The sequence below is a fragment of the Corticium candelabrum genome, chromosome 21, assembly GCF_963422355.1.
Source record: "Corticium candelabrum chromosome 21, ooCorCand1.1, whole genome shotgun sequence".
Taxonomy (NCBI): Eukaryota; Metazoa; Porifera; class Homoscleromorpha; order Homosclerophorida; family Plakinidae; genus Corticium; species Corticium candelabrum.
The window spans coordinates 31,206-50,746 of NC_085105.1; the positions used below are offsets into that span (position 1 = coordinate 31,206).

Here is a 19,541-nt window from a genome sequence, read left to right on the forward strand (position 1 = left end):
GGGGCTGCTATCCTAGACTACAAAAAATTGTGTCGCGAGACTAACCAAGATGTTGTATTGCTGGAAAAGCGATCGAAGAAGGCCACAAAACAATAGAATCTAGAACATCCCAACTATAGCCGCAAGAATGTGTATATATATTTTGTTATTATATAATTAATTAATCTAGGCAGTAGTATGTACAAGTTCTGTGTGTTTAAATTTGTTGCACTTTGCTTATTTAGGTGTACTGTAATTAATTAATTAATGGCTTCTACTCCAACCGAGCAAGCAAATATTTAAATTTTGATAAACATATATTATTTAACACTTATTACGATATAAAATTTATTGATATTAATGCTATTGTAAGCGTGTCAAAAAATTTAACTCCTGCATTCTCCCGCATTTTTTCCTGCAAACTCACGCATTTTGATTCAGCTAGGTTGGCAGGTCTGTAGATGTCTGTCCGGATGCCATCACGCTAGTGTGCGCTGTGCTCAACCAATTTTTGGGTCACGTGTAACAAGAAAAAGATCGAGAAATCGTTTTGTCGTTCAACAGCATGTTAACTCAAACTGGTAAATGGATAATTGTGTGCATGAAGGCATGATTTCAAGTTTGCGTGGGTGTGTCTGCGCGTGCGCGGTAAATCGTGAGTTAGTAATTCGTGCTGTCGGTCCGGAGCAGGCGCTGACAAATTATGCATGAGTCTCACTTGTAGCGGAGACTTTTAAATTTTTTCAATGTGAAACCTGTGAGTGCAGCAGTTGCCTTCCGAGGTATTGAATTACGTGACGTCTTTCAACCGAGTGACAAGACATGACACCGTAATCAGACGTATCCTCGACATTGTAGCATACTAGACACATTTGATCGGTAACAGCAGCAGCAGTTGCTAGAACAAACCTTCGAGTATTTATCCGGGACTTAGTTGGGCCAAGCTACTGTACCCGCGACTGTAGTCTCGCGTAGCCAGTGCATGTACGTACCTCTAGAATGGCGACTACTAGCGCTGCTCTCCTGAACGATAGAAGCGAATTGGTAAGATATTTGGAAATTTGGGATATTGCCTAGCCTTGTGTAAAACAGCACTAGTGACTGTGATTTTTGCCTAGTCTCTATATACCGACGATAATGATGTTTCTACGTCGAGCCTGGAACAAATGACTAAGGTTCAAAAACAGCTAGAATCGTTTCTGAAAGCCAGCCGGTTGACGAAAACAAATAGTGATGACAATATGGAGAGGGAATTTCTATCAAGTGAAGCTAATTATGTGTCTGCCGCAGAACAAGCGGAAACAGACCAGTTGCTACCAGAACGCACAGCTTCGCCATCGCGACTCCCGGTTTCGTCTTTTGGTTCAGATTCAGTTTCGATGCAGGCACCATGTGTCGGTGTGAATCCGCTAGTTTGGTATGGTGAAGCTGGCTCGTGTACATCAATTGTTAGCTCTCCACCTGAAACCACTGAAAATCAGGTTTTGTGTGAGAATTTGGATCGAGAAAGGTTAAGAAGAAAAGTAAGTGGTTTGAATCAATTGATCATGATAGCGTGGACCTCTAGAAATGGGGGCTAGACTTCACGCTTCTGGGACACCCCTACTTCTTATTGACTTTTATTAATTACTAACTGATACGTTAAATCATTGGCGCATCCAGACTGGAAAAGGGTGGTGCAAACTTGGACAATTTAGTGAGGTTTCACTAAAAGTTTGTGAATACCATGGTATACATTAATTAATGTCTCATTACCAGATGAATTTCGATCGAGTCCACAACATAGTATCATGGTAAGTAATTGTGTACACGTACTAATACGAAGCACAAAACATCCATTAATTATGTCCTGTATGTTCAAGAAAGACATTAATTAGTTCTGAGAGGTTGTTTGTTAACAAACGTATCCATGCAAAGTTGCATCGTAATCAATGTCAGTTCTATAATTGAAGTAGATGTAGTGCAAGTTCATTGTGTCTTTCTTGCATTGTAAACTTTAGATAATTAAGTTTTAAGACATTAAGATTTTAGGCCACTGTACTGGGCTAACAGACTTATAGAAGCAACTGCATGGTTATTTACAAACGAAAGTAAGAATGTCAGGAAATAATTTCTGTCACATTGTTTGATAGGATCCATAGGAATGATAGTTGTCTCAGTTTGCCATCCAGCACAACAGTTCTCTTAGTATTTGCCACATAAACTCTGTTTTCAATGAGGTATCAAGATGATCCTGGTAACCAGGCTAGGCCAGCTAGACCAACTGAATTTCTTGATGCTCTGGTTTTTTGACATAAAAACTCGACCAAACGGCTGAAAAAATAAAGAAAAAACATGACCACGTGACATTTGAGCATGATCAGTTTGAGGTTATGGTATATATTTTTATTATATTAGATATCTTAACACCCACATCTATCCATGCATTGTACTCACAAAGTTTAACCGATAACTGTTCAGAAAGATTTTGAAGAGCTTGATTCAAAGTAGTCTCAAAGAACGTCATTGATTTCAAAGCTATAGTTTTCAGAGTCTTAGTTCTGGCCGAAGTCCAATACCCCAAACTTCTATAGAGATGGCCAGGAAAGACATCTGCTCCACATTGAGTCACATTAAACTCATATCTCTCGTCTTTTCCATTTCTCCAGCATTTCCAGCTGCATTGGCTTCAATAGCAGCAGCGCAGACAAATCGTGGTTGCAATGAATTGCGGACAGTGGTGTCAAAAAGAGCTGGTTTCCCATTAAGGAAGTCTGGATGATATATAACTTGTAGAAGGAGAACAGAAGTGTTCTGCTAATCATCAATCTCGCCCTGGTGACATTTATCATCATATTTAAAGCAGAAACGAAGTAATATAGATTATTTGAGAGAATGAATACGATGGATCTTGTTTTATTATAGCTCCAATAACTCTTCTTTGTTATAGATATGTGAAAGAGAAATTCATGATCTTCAGAAGAACATGCTGCAGCTTCAGCAACAACTTACTGTCACTGCGTCATCAAGCAGAAAACGAGAATTTATGATTGAACAGTTAGAAAAGGTAAACTGTTGTGTTCTTAAATAAAATTTTGCATTGTTTCTGATATGTTAAATAAGTTTCAATTAGCTAGACGCTTAAAGGGATTATTTCTGGGTGGCAGCAACAGCAGAAACAGAAGGAAGATGTCACAAGAAAGTTAAAGCAAGAAAAGGAGCTGCTGGAAGAGGCTTGCTTAAAGCATCGAGAGGTCAGTGTCTATTATTAATTACATTCTATTAGAAACTTGCTTATTATGGCTGTGATTAAGTACACCAATACTGGGACTTGGATCCAATTATGAAACTGCAGGATGCAGCTGAACGCAAATGAAACAGTAGTTTATTTTGTCGTCTTGGATGTTACAGTACTGCTCAGTTGAAAGCTGTGATTGCAAGGAACACATTCTTATTGAAATCAGAGAATGCTAGACAAGTGTGCGACTATTATATATGAAGAAGCACTACAGTGCAAACTTTCTGCGTGCTGTAGCTCTGCAGATCAAACTTAATTAGTCAGAGCCAATTAGAAGAGCATGAGAAGGGGATTAGACACATTGAGAGGCGAGATACGTTGTAAACATATGGCAATGGACTTTCTTACTCTTTTAGCAGCAGTAGACACGTTTCTCTTCTATGCTGGTTTTGACAATGACTGAATGTGCGGCAGAAACGCATACTCAACTGGAACTACATACTATTTGAAACTGCGAGTGTGTCTGAATGTACCTGAACTATATTATATTTTCGTTAAGTTTGACACTGGTCTGACGCCATTCAAGCACACTTTGGCTGTAAAAGCAGAGCGAGTAGTCTAGTCATCTCTAATCATCACGTGACCGGCCTGCACTACTATACCTAGCATTTCACGCATTGGTATGAGAATTTGTGTAAAAGGATCTGAACTGTCGAGCTTTGATCTCAGTGAACAAATCTTTGCAACCATAAATTTAAATCTGAGGTACATTTTAGTGATATCAGTACAATATGCATTGATAGTCTATTGATCATAACACTTGATTTCCTTCAGTCAGACTACAGTGTAGTATATTTATTCTCCTCTGCTGGTTTAAAAATTGAATATGACAGAAAACCACTTAGACTCATTAGGGGTACATGCGGCTTGTACTCTCTGGGGGAACACCATGAGAGGGTGCACTAAGTTATCTACATAATTAAGTGATCAACAGTTACTGTAAAGTTAGATCATTGGAGCAGTTGATGACTAGACACATGGCTATAGGCAACATTGCTGACGGTAACAGCTAGTAATTAGAAGTAGAAGTTATCATGTGCTTTAGTACCAGTATTATACAATGTTTCTACAGAATGACCATATGTACAAATTAAGACTTTATTGCTTTGTAGATACTAAATGGTTTTATCAAATTATTCCTATGAAGATATTTTGATTCTAGATGTGTATTCTGATTCCAATTGTATATGCATACCAGTTTTTATAGTGTAATCTGTTATAATGCATGTGGTTGATGAGCATTGGCTGGTGATCGGTCAGCATTGCCTAGATGTGACATTGTCTGATGATATCCATGTGCATGAATTCCAACAGAGTATGAATTTGGGCAAATGCAGTAGTCTACTGTATGACCATCCATTCCTCTGAAAAAAACAAGCTGCAAACTTATTATTTGAAGAATGTTTTAGATATTAGTGACAGTTTGTTGATTTTGTTATTGTGAATGTGTTATGTAAAATTTAATACTCCAACGATTTTTGTCTTTACAAGTTTTACACCTCCACTATTTGCAAGGAAACACTTATTTGTGGTTACTGCAATGGCTTTCTTTATTAGCATTGTGGTAGATTTGTCGTAACACGTACAAGCCTAGTCTGATTCATATAATATGTACATATAGTATAACTTATTGTGTTTTATTAATTAAGGCCTACAGTGCCATTGAAATGCAACTTGAAGGAACAAGCAGATGTTTGGAAGATCAAGTTAGTCTTGCAGATAATTAAGCAAGACACAAGCTTGCTTTTATTAATTTGGTGTACATATTTGCATTTTAGAAAAGGCAGTTGGCAGATGAGAAAGCTAAATGTGCAGACTTGTTGTCGAAGCAATGTGAAAAAGTGAAAGTCCAGTCACTCTTTGAAGAAGAGAAAGCAACACTGTTAGCAAGTAATGCTGAACTCAAGTCCAAGTTTGATCAAGTACTTCAAATTTGGTTTTTATTATGATTTCCTTGTTTAATGCAGTCAATGAGTTTGTCATAGCAATCTCACTTTTCAGAATAGTGTCCTATAGGTGAAGTTTTGTTCGAAAATGTGGATATAACTTGCTACAAATTTAATGTGACACTAATAAGAAATGCATTGGAATAAAGTGTGGCCACATGCGTAGTGCTACAACACTCGCCACACATCCAGTGGTCTGTGATAAAAAGCCTTGAAAACTTATTTGACTCACTATGTAGTGTGTACTGCATAGTGAGTCAATTTGGCTATGTATGCAACCAAATGGAAGTTTTGCTGTTACAGTCTGGTAGTTTTGTATATCTAGTGATTGTTTTAGCTAGAATCAATACTGAGGTCTTTGCATTGAAACCATTTCTGCTGAATGGCACTGATTATTTGGATAATACCTCATGCCAAGAAGTGACTTCAGCAGTTTTTTCTAAAATATCAAGTTGACCTCTTCCAAGCAGAAGACCTGACATTTAGTATATATTATAGACATATCTAGCAGTATATGAACCTTCTGCTTAAAGTCAATTTGTATTTACAGTAGTCAGCATACAATTAAAGTCTGTTCGAATATTAGAGAGGACGTGGGGAAAAACCCGTATCTCCTGAAGTGGACGTCCTAGCAGGTTGATTCCAACATCATTGGAAAGCTCACAAGGAGGAGGTTCCAGATCAGTTAATGAATACTGTGAATGGTTCTTTATTACGACACAATTTGTAACTTCCTGTATGACACTCGCTTGGCCCTGCCCTCCTCTTGCGTTTACACCAGGTGTCTGATAACTTCAAAGCCACCGCTATAACGCCCACTACTTGAAAGCTGACGGGGACGTACTTTGAAATATGGATTGATAAGTAAAACAGCTGTAGCTAGCAAGCTTATGTAGTTGAGGCATTGGTTGAACCTTTGAACCTAAGTTCATAGCTAAACTGGAACCGTTTATTTCACTAACCGGAATTAACAACGCCCATCTCTGCTCTTCAATTCCTTATCTATTAACCGCAGTTCCCACGTCCTCTCCAATAATCGAACAGACTTTAGTCTCTGTTTCTGAAGAAACGAATGGCTCTTTGGCAAATGGTTAATTGTATTGGACACTGAATTCTTGAGACTTTCAAGTATGCATGAGGAACTCTGTTACTTCACTGCTGATCGATGAACTGGATATTACAAGTAATCATGTAAAACATTTTGTGCAATTGTGATTTGCTTTACTTTGTATACACAGCACCTTTACTAATCAACATGTTGTACACTTTGTTGTGTATTGATTATATAATCAAAGCTGAATCAAGTGCAAAGAATAATTGTGACTATAGATATTGGAAATTACCTTGTTTCCTCAATTAGACAGCGTCCTCAAAATAATTTGTACAGATTCTTCAATCATGAAAGCAATGGTACACATCCTCGAATTGACTGCGCCATGTGAATGATTCTGCACATGTGCTAAATATCAGTCAGAGAACCTCTGAAGAAGTACGGAAAAGGGCCCATTTGTGACTGAACCTGTAAAGAAGAAGAGAGCATGATGCAGCTAGCATTCAAACTGACCATCAGTGAATATGCTGAGAAGAGTATTGAAGGAGTGGGGAGAAAGATCAGCATTTCTGAGAATAGTGTACATGACTGGAGAAGACAAAAGGAAAAACTGTTAACTCTGCCTAACAAACAAAGGCTGTTGTCTGGAGGAGGACGAAGACCACTTCTCCCTTATGAAGAGGGACAGCTGCATGGCCGGTTTGATCGAAGAAATATGCAGTCGACGTCTCAGAGTTACAAAATCAGACATCCAGCACAAGGGCCCAAAAATTTTATTAAGGGACTCACTTTACATCAACCAGGCGGTGGTTTGAGAAGTTCATGAGACATGACAACTTTACCAGTGTGGAATATAGGGAATGATTTTGGCTCGGACAGGCTGAGCCTAGGTAGGACATTCTTGTATGGTGTTACATGTCTAATTAAGTGCCTCCCTACTGCAGCCATTTTGCATGTAATTTTTGATAACCAACTTCCAAGGGAGAAATGGTGTTAGAGGCAGCTGATGTTTTCTCTGGATAAAGCATGCAAGGAGGCACCTAAGTTCATGAAACAGGTACATCATTGGAAAGGACATCATGTGCTAAGAGACAAGGTTTACACTATCATATATGCGTATGGGTGGATGTTTTGTCCAAACACGTCCCAACATTGGTGCAGTATTTGGTTGGACAAACAACACATTTGGTGGGACATATTTTCCTATGTCCTACTGTTATTTTCACACTGTTTACCCTACAAAAGAGAGCAACAGCTACCTCAAGGCATAATTACCAAAGTCTCCACATTTGTTCTGAGAGTGAGGAAGATTCAAATTATTCACCAGCATTCCTTTGGCATTTATTGGGAACCTGGGTGGACATGCTTGGAAACACTACCATGGAAAGGGCAGGAGAGCAATCTGTTCTGTTCATACAACTAGCCATGACTAGGGCATATTTATACTATAGCACTGGTATGGCAGATGGAAGGAAACTGAAGCCATTTGTAGTTTTCAAGGGTGTGTACATGGCATCATTCCTGAGCTAAATCTTGTCCCTGGAGTTGTTGTGCCCCAAGCCGAAATGGCTGGACGAACAAGGTTCTTACTCTTGGATTGACAAAGTGTGGAGTCAAATCAGCTTTAATTCTCGTCTTTTTGTTTGGGGTGCCTACACGTATGTAAAATATAACCAATATAGGTAGACTTTTTACCACATTTTAAATAACAAGTGGCACTTGACAAACAAGGTGACGTCTCATGTTCACAGCCAGACTAAGGAACAAATATTTATTAGTCCAGGAGACCTCACAAAACAGGTACAGGCATGCAGCTGGTGTCTTCTAGAAGAAGCTGTGTAAGTCAGCTTACCAAGATCTGTATAATGAATGGATGGTATCAAGGGAGAAGTCGTGTACTGATGGGAATGATTCAACTTGTGCCCTCCAGTCAAGCATCTCTGCCTAGAATGGGTAAAAAAGCCTGGAAAGCTGCTCGTGGGTATTTGTCAATTTCTTTGTAAGCTGTTGCATTTTTCTGTGAAGACAGTTGGCTTTGAAGATGGTCGCATTCACTGCTTAAATCTCGACATTACTGTGGCAAGTGCTTCACAATTATCCATGAAGAGACAGCCAAATTTAATGCTGCTGGTCCAGAGAAAGACTCGGACAAGCATTGCGCAAGTGGTGATGAGAATTCAATAGTCGATCCTTTAGTACATGTTTGAAGTAGTTGCTTTCCTTCATCTATTTGTTTGTTTGTCTGTCTGTTTGTTTGTCTGTGTGCCTGTCAGTGTGTATCTATTCACTTGTGTGCGTCCCTGCATATCAGTTCTGTCTATCAGTATAGGCAAAATGGATTTGCAGCACTACAAGAAGGGATCACAAAGAAGACAAATAAGTGGATGAGATGTGTCTTGGCAGACACACATCTAACTGCAGTTGCTTCTTTTAGAAGTTTTAAGACATGGGTGATAAAGATATCAAATACGTATCTAGGTACTAGCCTAATGTTTGTCCTGTTACCTTTTCATTAGCAGCTACATTAAGATTTGCAAGAAGCTTATTGTTGTATTTATATTGGAGTTGCTCTGTGAGCTACTCCCTACCAGTTGTGGTGTAATTGTGTGAAGGTGGTGTGTATTCTTTAGGAGCAGATTATTAGCCAACAATTACGAATTGAGACAGATAATCAACTGAAGGAGCACAAAGACTTGTTACATGCTGAGAAAGTGAGTCATATCCAATTGGAAACAATACAGTGTTGTTTGATACAGTAACTCAATATCACTGTTGAGTAGGAGAAAGGAGAAAGAGCTAGAAGAATGTCGGAGGTTATTTATTTACTTCATACAATTCATTTTAATTTTATGTTGTATGATCATTGCAATTATGTGATGTGATACTTGACAGGAACTTCAAGAAACAATTTCAAGTTTGCAATCTGAATTAAAGAAGATGGGAAACACAATTGAACGGCTTGAAACAGAAAAGGTAGTTCTATAGTAAATTACATTGGACTATTTTAAATTGTCAAGATGCTATGCCAAGTCATTGACTATGTCTAACTTGGTTCATCTCTTGAAGTCTCTAATGCAGTGTCATTCAGCTCTCTACATGGCCACTATTTAGATTCCATGGTAACTCGATTTTCAGATGGTATAAACATAAAGATAGGTGTCACTCTGTGGGAATGTTTTACTTTTGGTTACTGCAGCTGCAAGATGCTGCTTATGTAATGGGGTCTTAACTTTGGTTGTTCCATGTTTATGTTCTTACCCAATGCTGCATATCATATAGCATTTTTGTTAATTAAGTTCTAGACTGACAGCATTTATGGACAAAAGTTAATGACACTCAGTTACAAGGAAAATTTTTAAATTTTCAATTACAGGACTATGAAATCTTAAAGTAGTAGGTCAACACAACTCTTGAAATTGCACAAATTGCTACTAATGCAACAGATTTGTCATGAGTCCTTGTATAATGCAAATTGATGTTTTGTTGTTTTAAGTCTATCAATTGCAATAAATTATTGCAGTAGGTAACAATTGGCTTAAGTTAAGAAATACAGTATAATTAATGTGCTGTCTGTTTATGTGTTTGACATTAATTTAGTGATCTGATTTGTAGTTTCCAACAAGTTTTGCATATGTTATATATATTTGTCATGTGTGATGAGAAGAACAAGAGGTTGTGGTTTCTGTACAACAATAGTTAGATACTTTTTGTTCTGAAGATTTCTGCACTTTTAATGGAGCAAGTAGATGTGGACTAATATAGATTATTATTACATCTATACTGTTTGTATACATTCAATAACTGCACTGACTAGTAAGCATCATGTCAAGGCTTGTGGACAGTGATGTAGTGGCACTTATCAAGGGAGATGTGGAGGTTCAATATGATGATATTGCACTTACGTGTAGAAATCTGCTAAATTAGCTAGTTCTAGAATTGTTTCAACAATGAAGAGAGACTGGACAATGAGCTTGTGACATGAAGAACTCTAGTACATCACTCATATGGTTTGAGTACATAAGTACACTATGCACATGCATATAATATGTGCATGCATGGATGTGGGCACATATAACTTTATAAGGATTATTATAGGGTGCACCAGCCTAGCATGGTGGTTACCTGAAACTTGTTTTGTTACGAGTTTCAAAACAGAACATGCATGCACACACCCTGAATTTGAAGCTGCACCTTGTGTGTGTGTGTGTGTGTGTGTGTGTGTGTGTGTGTGTGTGTGTGTGTGTGTGTGTGTGTGTGTGTGTGTGTGTGTGTGTGTGTCAGTCACTGTGTGTGTGTGTGTGTGTGTGTGTGTGTGTGTGTGTGTGTGTGTGTGTGTGTGTGTGTGTGTGTGTCAGTCACTGTGTGTGTGTGTGTGTGTGTGTGTGTGTGTGTGTGTGTGTGTGTGTGTTGTGTCACTGTGTGTGTGTGTGTGTGTGTGTGTGTGTGTGTGTGTGTGTGTGTCACTGTGTGTGTGTGTGTGTGTGTGTGTGTGTGTGTGTGTGTGTGTGTCACTGTGTGTGTGTGTGTGTGTGTGTGTGTGTGTGTGTGTGTGTGTGTGTGTGTGTGTGTGTGTGTGTGTACTTGCATGGCTGAAGTCCAGGTTCAGGTCACATCACACACCACGTATTAAGTTTAGTGTTACATTACTGTACATCTTAGGAAGGGTGGGGAATCAAATTACAACTAAAAGAGAATGAATATCAAGCATCACTGATGAAACTACGAGCTGAACTTCAAGAAATGTGGCACACTGAGGTATCATGAATTATTTGTTATTATCTATGCAGTTGGTTGTTCTAACTCTACAATTTTAGTAGTGGTTGTTTTCTGTACATAGTTGATGACAAAATTTTCAGGAGCACAAGAAGAGGTAGAGAAATGGCGGCATCATGTGAATGAATGTCACAGAGCTGAAGTACATCCAACAGAAGTTTTGTGATGGTGAAGCGACATTCTGAAAGAGATTTGCTTTAGATTGAAAAGCTCACTGATCGTCACAACAATGAATTGTTGAGCTTGAAAGAATACTTAGAAGAGGTTCGTGTATGTTCTAAGAACAAGCAGAAGTCATTAGCTAAACAAGCTTATTGTTTGCAGGAATTGAAACAAAGATGCACTCGCCTGCAGTGTGCTTTGACTGAAACCGAAACAAGAGTTAGAGATTTAGGAGAACAATTGAACAATGAAAAGAAAGCAAGAGACAATGCAGAAGATAAAAGGTATAACTCATATCAAGATAACACAGCAGATAGATTTTTGGGACTGATGGAGACTATGCAGGAAATTTTAGATTTTTGATGTCAAATTTTAAATGACCCTTACATCAGATGGGTAATTAGATGTTAGTGTTTATCTGGTAGGAAGTCATATGCAGGCACGTACCCAGAATTCTCTAGCTAGGGTTTCCCAAAGTTAATATCAACAAGAATAATTAATATCAATGATCTAACACGGTTTGGTTACCATTCACTTATGGGTCCTAATTCAAGCCTGTTGCTATTGCATAGCATCAACGATCTAACAATCTTCTTGACTACAGTTCTAAAACGGATCATTCAGCACTTACACTAACAGTCACTCGCACTAACAGTAAAGGTGACACCCACCTCTTGGGATGTCCGGGCAACCTGGAAACATGCCTGGGTACGCCGCTGATATGTGCATAGTTCTGGCACACTATGCAGAACTGTTGTAATTTGGGGGGTGAGGCTGATACGTACAAGTTTGTAAGAGTATGTGTATGTGTATGTGTGTGCATACACGTATGTGTGTATGCATTTGGGGATTCTACAGTAGAAAACCAGCTTGTGCTTCAGAATAGTGTTTCCTTATGCTAATTTATGTTTGAATGGCAGCTTGGTTTTCTTGCTTTTTCTTACTTTCTGCACACTTACATGTTGTTTGTACTCTATGCTTATTACCCGATGTGTGAAACGCTAGGGACAGGTCGGTCATGTGACATACGACCGACAGACAGACTGGCCTGCTAGGCAACGGTATATAACACTTGATTGCTGATTGAGGCTAATATGTGACCGGATGTCAGTCCCTTTTTCACGCTCTTCTAACTGGCTCTGACTAATTACATTCAAGCTGCAATGCTTATGGCACGAAGAGGGTTTGCACTGAAGTTCTTCATTTTCTTCATTGTTAATTTGTTCACTCAGCAGAGGTCACTTGGGGACGTTTTGTCACCCAGACATGACGAATATTACTAGGGCTTACGATAGGGTAGGTGTACCTAATTGTGGACACTCCTCGGTAATTTGAGTTACAATTGCTGTTTTCTCTGGTAGCCTGCACGAAGAGACAGTGAAACATGTCCGATATACTCACCAATGTCTAGACTGTAAACCGTGTAATACGACTAGAATCGCACAACGTCAGCTAGCGCACTAGCAAAATATACGGGATAACGTCTGTAACAGCTTGGACGTGGGTCGTATCCTAATTGTGGACATTTTTCTCTCCGTTACAGAAAGTGACCGAGCCTGAGTAACAGCTGGACTAGATACCTGAATGGTTGCCTCACAAGCTGGTATCTTGGCCCGCAATCAAACCTTGTTCTGTTGTGTATCCCTCTGTGTAAAATGGCGTCGTGCCTTTCACATTTTGCAGAAACCAAGTGTTCTGTTTGCGATACAATGCAGAAGACGATCAATCATGTTTAGATAAACGTCTGACTGTAAACCGTGGTTCTAGCATCTTTTTGTGTTGCTTGTGGAGCTGATTATTGATATCAGACAAGGTAGCTGTGACCTTCCACCTATCCTAGGTGAGTTTGTAGGTTATCATTTTGTGTCTTATTGTTGCCAAATCTAGAAGCAGTGAAGACAGTCAAATTATGACTGGATTACATATGCTGCTGATATTGACATTCCACCTACTTTGTTCGTTCTCATTTCATACCCCATTGTGGCCAGATGTAGTAGCAGTGAAAACAGCTAGATTGTCAGTGGATTACTGATGTCTAGATCTAGTATGAGTGAAGATATTCAGGTGTTTACTAGACTGGAAATACACGTTCGCTCCATGCACATAATGCGCTTCTTTAGCACGCTAAAGTCAACGTAACTATAAGCCCAAAACTTTACCAAGGTACTCGATAATTGCTTAAGTAACGTCAGGGCACTTTCATGATCCAACAAAAGATCGATTTGTATACCTCGAATTTGTGGACGTCATGGGGGAACCTTGTAGGTGCTAACAGTTTCGCAGGTGAATCCTGGTGATACACCACAGAACATGGTTGTGATTGCGGTGCAAAAAATACCAGCTTGTGCGGCAACCATTCAGGTATCTAGTCCAGCTGTTACTCAGACCCAGTCACTTTCTGTGGCGGAGAAAAAATGTCCACAATTAGGATACACCCCCGTTTGGGCTGTTCACAGATGTTATCCCATATATTTTGCTAGTGCGCTAGCTGACGTTGTGCGATTCTATCCGTACTGGTATTGTTCCAAAGCTTAGACATTGGTGCGTACATCGGACATGTTTCCCTCTCCCTCCATTGCAGGTTACCAGAGAAAGAGCATTTGTAACTCAAATTACCGGGGAGTGTCCACAATTAGGAACACCTACCCTAAAACGTCATGCATTTCAACTGCCAGGTGTTACTGTAGCACGATGCTCAATGCAAGCTGTTGGAATGTAGCAGTGTATGGAGAAGAGGAAGGCACTTGAAGAGGGAATGCTGATGCCGGGTCTATTGATTTCAATGGCAGTGAGTGACCTTAGCCAGATGCACCTTGCACCAAGTTGTGCTTGTGTGCATGCTCTTTTGTGGCTGCTTATTCGTCTGTCAGCACTGAGGAGCCACTAAGCAGTTAAATAGTTTTACAGTGGAGGAACAACATTGGATGCATGATGGAAATTAATTCATGGTGTTAGTGATAATCTCAAGGAGAACATCTACGTAGATGAATTGGCTGTTGAACTCAGCACCATTAATAAATGAAGCTGCTGTGGAATGACGTCCAGTTGATTCTGAGAAGCCTTGCAAGGGTTTTTGAGCAACATAGTTTGGTCACTATAATTGACATATTACATTTTGTAGACTTGTTTTGAGTTGTGAGTTGATGTACATACACTTATGTGTGTCATATCTGACATATGTTATGTATGGCTTGTGTACGTAGAGGAAGATCTAATTCCATACAATGCAATACAGACATTGTTTCAGAGTTCAGTATTCAGTTATTGAAGGGGATGTTCAACTTTGAAAACCAGAGCTTCCAATTAATTTTCTTAACCGTTTGTCAGGTTTATTTTTGAAAATATTGTAGCTCAGAAATTCTTGATGTTTTAAATTTGCAAAGTACACTTTTATGTTATGCACTAGACCTCACTGTAGACCAGAAGTACCCAATCAAATACCTACATTTAATATGTTGGATCTATTGACTATTGAATCATATTTTATATCCAACTTGTTTGATATTCAGCAAAGCAACAAAATGGAGAAGTCTTTAGTAAGGTCACAAAGCATGAATATTGAGTTCTCTGAATGGTGCAGAATTTAGAGTGTCTAGGCATGACTTGTACAAATTTCAATGTACCCAACACACCTTGGTAGGCAATGGTATCTGCTATCAGTGCTTGTTAGTTTGTACTACAACAGTCAAACAAGTAGTATCAGCTAAGAAGTGAATAATTAATATTTGAATTCTGTATTTGGTCCATGGTGTAATCTTGTGTACTTATTTATGCTCCAGGAAGTCTATCTCTCTGCAACTAAAAGCTTTGGTTCAGTCTCACTGCAAGCAAGTTCTTTCTATCATTGAAAAGTCAGAAGCAACTGTAGAGGTTTGTTAGTATGTATTTTGTCCATCTGGTAGACTTTCTAGGATTTGCAGTTTGCTGGCAGTGTTAAAATTTAAAATAGTTTTGTTGATTTAGTTATATAGTGTGGCTGTTTTGTGAGGGTTGGTGTGAGGGCAATCTGTAGACTAGTTCTGCTGCTTTTTCTATATTTCTTTTCATCCTATCTTGTTGAATGGTCTAATCATTTTCTGAGCTGTTGAGGTTACAACTGTAATATGGCAATTGTAGTAATTGTTACCCTAGGTGCATGCGCTAGGGTTATGGTAGTCGTCTTACGGAATTAGCAACTTGACTGAAACAACAATGTAAACAACTTTGGAATGCATAGCGTGCGTTCACTGTTATCACTCGTGTAATCTCGACAGATTTATATGGTGTGGTGGTAATATGGGTTTGGTGATGACTTGCAGAGTTTGCACTTAAATTACCACACTATAATTAAGTGCAACAGTGTATTCTGAACTTTCATAAACCATGCAGTCTTTGAACCGAGGGTTGAACAGAGTTACATAAACAGATTTAGTTCAAACACAACTCTCAATGCTAGTCACAACTACGTTACTAAGTAAGTAACTAAATCATTTGTGTTATAGGAGAGCGAGAGTAGTCACGTGGATGATTTGCCATTCAATGACATTCACATCACAGCCAAAGATCTCACAGAAGTACCAAGATTAACAGATAGCCCTCTATCGATATCATCAATGAAGACAAGTAGTGTTGAAAGTTCCCTGATATCAGACACAGAACATTTGCAGAGCCATCACCAGACTTTACGTCTATCAAATTATGATGAAGACCAAAGCCAAGGTTCACTTGTCATAGTATTCTGTTACGTACCTTTTGATGTTTGTGTGTGCAGATGGGGTCTCTGAAGGGGGGAAATCCCACTTCAAACAACAACAAACTACTCTTTCATGGAGTAGACAACTTCCTATTTTGCCAGTCAGTCAAGTTAATGCAACTAGCATGGAATCTCCTTCCTATTTGACTGATCATATGAAAACTTTTAGACAGACGTCAGATGGTGGACCCAGGTAATAACTGCTGCGTCTTGGATTTTCCTAAACTACATACCACACCCATGCACACATTTTTGGATGCACGAGACAGAGGCATTTGAATCAGTTAGTATTACAAAAAATACAGTAAGTTGTCTCTTATCTGAACAGCACTTTTGCAAACGTAGTAGTTATCCTAGCAGCTCAACCCAACCATGAGATTATTGTGACATGACTGATTTACGATATTGATATTTCTTTACTAATTAAGTAATGAATTAGTATTTCATGCCTGCCGGGTGGTCATCACTTGGCCACAAATCAACAGTTCAAATCAAATCACAATCATGAAATCGAAAGAGGTGCATGTAATGTGAGGTTGTTTATTGTCATTTATTTATCTGGTAACTAGCGTAAAGTGCAGTCGTATACCAAAAAATGCAAAGTTTTACTGGTGTATTTCCTTGCTCTAGGTCAAGTCAGCTTGAAAATTTTGAGATGAAACAGCAGTTTCATGAAAAGCAGCAAGACGAGCTTAGACATTATGTTTACTTGGTAAGACATGAATTGTGTTGACAGCTAGTTTCTTGTGTTGTTAATTGCACTTAATTCTTTTCTAGTTACTGAACAGGATTCCTAGTCAGTCACTCAAGGAGCCAAAACAGGTATGACAGTTTAATTTCTTATTTCATGGCGATTAGCTGAGCTCTTACTCGCATGATTCTCATCTGTCTGTCGTCATCTCCAGCTTGCCTCTCCATTGCAATTGTCAACTACTTTCCCAGTATTCTCACCCTTACATTCGAAGTATTCAGTTGTATCTCTCTCAACTCCAAGCAATCCTGAGGATAGTGGCCCTCTGCAACAACCAGTAGTAGCAACTTCAACTGCGATACACTATCAGGGGAATGATGTAATCAACACTAGCTCAACAAATGCTCCATTGGATCAGCCTGATTGTATTTCTGCAAAGCAGTACAGTGGGTCTGCCCAACAATCACAAAGTACTTGTAAAACGAAGACTCTTGTCAAACAGACCAAGTTGCAAGAAAGCATTAGACGAAACCTAGAGGGGAGTTTCCAAGAAGAAAGAACAAGAGCATCAACATTATGCAAGAGCAATGGAGTGACTCCTAGTGATAAACAGTCATTTCGCCCAACAAAATCAAGATCACAAGCAAAACCATGGAAATAGCAGCACCTACACAAGACACGGACTCTCAATTCATTGTATTATTATTGGCTCTAGAAACCCTCCCAGAGCATTCGTTGACAGGAGAAGTCTGTTGTAGTGTATAAATGTTTCTTACTGTGAAACAGTAGGGTTCCTGTAATCTATTACAACTTTATCTAATGACTATTCAAATCAGTTTCTCCTCTGACTCAGACTACCCTATCACTGCGGCACATGGTAGTACTTGCAGTTTGTTCTGAGGCAGCGTCCTTTGGACGCATCTCTGCATACAGTTACTTTTCCATCGATAACTTCTACATTTTCTGCAACAAAAACACCAATGCAACTGGCACAGTATTATGTGACAACATTAATGTACAGCCATCATCCCAACTACAGCTACACGTTCTGATTCTAGTCATGCATCCATGGTGGCCTATGGTGAAGTGGGAAAACATGCATATACACTTTATGACAAAAGCACTCACTGTCCTGAAGGTGAATATATCGACATGAAGATCTTTCACATCGACCTGACAGGAAGTCTCTGCACACTGGAAGCAACTGGTTTTCATTCTTAGGACTCCTTACTGGTTGTGGATAATCAGACTAATAGAATGTACTAATTTAGTTCACAGAAGACAGACTAGCATCATATCTATGTAAACTTACTTCAGGACCTACAGAGGGCGGAAAAAAGACCATTGGCATAAAGGGACTGTTTGGCGTTCCAGACATGGGGAGATGTGGAGAGTACATAGGAACTAGAAACAAGCACAACATCAGACAATTTGTTATTGATCAAGAACTACAATAAATCATGAATATAACGTCTAGTTATAGTCAGTGTATGCAATAGGATGACTTTTATTTGTAGGAACAAAAGCAATTTAGTGGTAGACAATGAACTCACACATGAGAGGAGACTGGATATGATCTTGAAACAACATTCCAGTCATAGGATTGATGTATGGCTAGAAAATGAACAGATATAGAATTAACTGAATTTTGTAATTTTCTTGTTTCTATGGCTCTTACAGGCGAAGAAAGTGGCGAGCCCAACTGGTTAGCTTTAACTCTGGCTTGAAGGTGAGCTGGAGGGTGAAAGAACTTGCAGCAGTCCCGTGAACACCTACTCTTGATGAAATCCATGCAGACAGTAACCATGCCATCCGTTGAATCAACCAACACATCACTAGGTGGATGTGCAAACTTGCATTCTTCCTCAGACCGGTTGCAAATCCCTCGCCAAAACTCTCTACAGACTTCTAGTTTATCAGACTTGTCTGGTCTTCTGGACAACGCATGGTGAATTGGTGCTTGCATCATTAGAGGGTGAAGAGGAAGAGACCAAGTGTTGTTGGTCTATCAAACAGATGATCCACATTACACTAACTTGTTGACTCAACAATACACTGATGGGAATGAAGTGCTAGGAGGAAGTTCACAGGACGCCACACCTTCACAGGCTTACAAGATAACCAAGCACATGACATACATACATACATAATAAACAGAAAGTTCAAACGATTCCAAAAACACAATAATCTGACATGCGTTCGCTCACTTACTACTGAGGGTGATCGTCTCGTAACAATGTTCATAATACATTATTACGTGCGCAATAGAAAGAAATGGCTAGCATTCCGCTTGCAGACACACCCCTACCCTACCTCCTCCTACTTACATGCACGCAGTTGCACAAGTTGCTGTTCAAAGCAAAGGGCAAACACATCCTAAACTTAAGAAATCAAGGTGTTTCGATATAACTGTAGTGTCATATGTATGTGCTAGCACAATCAGAGTGCCATGTGCTTGCCCTAGCACATCTGTCTAGCTACAGAGAAACTACGTTGAAGCAGCCCAAACAGTGACAGACTGCTTGTTCATCTACCAGTATCGCTGTCACAGTCTTAACATTACGCTGCAATGTAGCATGAAACCGAGACAAAACACCAGAAAACTTGTGCGAGCTAGTGTTTCTCACCGAGATGGGCGGGTGTAAACTCTGCGGCGATCCAGGAGGTACAAGGTCGAAAACAGGCTGCTGCTGGTGCTGCATAGAAGGAACAGGCCCAGAAATTGCTACAGACATTACTCCTCTTCAGGCGTGCTACAAGCGCCGAACTGCAAGAATTGCTAGCGCCGGACGTCTAGCAATTGCACCCGGCGGTGAGTCCCGTGATCTTTTACGTAACTGTTAGGCTTTCCTAATCAAATTAGCAATATGATATTGAGTCATGTTGCTAGTGGCGCTGCAGCATCCTGTCATTGCAGCATACCAGGAAAA

The 19,541-nt window shown here is 39.4% G+C and overlaps 2 protein-coding genes across 4 annotated transcripts; one reads left to right on the forward strand and one right to left on the reverse strand.

Annotated features, from left to right (window-relative positions):
- The first annotated feature begins 929 nt into the window (after nucleotides 1-929).
- Nucleotides 930-17,302, forward strand: LOC134196220 (centrobin-like). 3 transcript variants are annotated; one of them, XM_062665297.1, is made up of 20 exons: nucleotides 930-1,023; nucleotides 1,098-1,209; nucleotides 1,270-1,502; nucleotides 2,909-3,025; nucleotides 3,096-3,212; nucleotides 4,906-4,962; nucleotides 5,035-5,178; nucleotides 8,884-8,964; nucleotides 9,034-9,066; nucleotides 9,146-9,226; nucleotides 10,913-11,008; nucleotides 11,091-11,168; nucleotides 11,228-11,290; nucleotides 11,351-11,472; nucleotides 14,968-15,058; nucleotides 15,670-15,886; nucleotides 15,939-16,113; nucleotides 16,551-16,632; nucleotides 16,698-16,742; nucleotides 16,826-17,302. In XM_062665297.1, the coding sequence occupies exons 1-20, from the start codon at nucleotides 979-981 to the stop codon at nucleotides 17,270-17,272; spliced, it is 2,436 nt and encodes an 811-aa protein (XP_062521281.1). In that variant the 5' UTR covers nucleotides 930-978; the 3' UTR covers nucleotides 17,273-17,302. The 3 variants fall into 3 exon arrangements, with proteins under 3 accessions (XP_062521281.1, XP_062521280.1, XP_062521282.1); XM_062665296.1 differs by having other exon boundaries at nucleotides 1,098-1,502; XM_062665298.1 differs by lacking the exons at nucleotides 930-1,023; nucleotides 1,098-1,209 and adding an exon at nucleotides 2,628-2,831 and having other exon boundaries at nucleotides 1,399-1,502.
- A 128-nt stretch (nucleotides 17,303-17,430) lies between these two features.
- Nucleotides 17,431-19,423, reverse strand: LOC134196221 (muscleblind-like protein 3). Its single transcript, XM_062665299.1, has 6 exons — nucleotides 19,239-19,423; nucleotides 18,290-18,616; nucleotides 18,165-18,225; nucleotides 17,924-18,015; nucleotides 17,740-17,860; nucleotides 17,431-17,574 (listed from the first exon to the last, which is right to left on the reverse strand). The coding sequence occupies exons 1-6, from the start codon at nucleotides 19,344-19,346 to the stop codon at nucleotides 17,474-17,476; spliced, it is 810 nt and encodes a 269-aa protein (XP_062521283.1). The 5' UTR covers nucleotides 19,347-19,423; the 3' UTR covers nucleotides 17,431-17,473.
- Between the last annotated feature and the right edge of the window lie 118 nt (nucleotides 19,424-19,541).

Coding starts and splice junctions, on each gene's coding strand:
- LOC134196220 (XM_062665296.1), top strand. CDS start 979: ATGGCGACTACTAGCGCTGCTCTCCTGAACGATAGAAGCGAATTG. Junction 1,503..2,908: donor GAGAAAGGTTAAGAAGAAAA/GTAAGTGGTTTG, acceptor TCTTTGTTATAG/ATATGTGAAAGAGAAATTCA. Junction 15,059..15,669: donor AGTCAGAAGCAACTGTAGAG/GTTTGTTAGTAT, acceptor TTTGTGTTATAG/GAGAGCGAGAGTAGTCACGT.
- LOC134196221 (XM_062665299.1), bottom strand. CDS start 19,346: ATGTCTGTAGCAATTTCTGGGCCTGTTCCTTCTATGCAGCACCAGCAG. Junction 18,016..18,164: donor TATCCAGTCTCCTCTCATGT/GTGAGTTCATTG, acceptor GCTTGTTTCTAG/TTCCTATGTACTCTCCACAT. Junction 17,861..17,923: donor CGCCCTCTGTAGGTCCTGAA/GTAAGTTTACAT, acceptor ACATTCTATTAG/TCTGATTATCCACAACCAGT.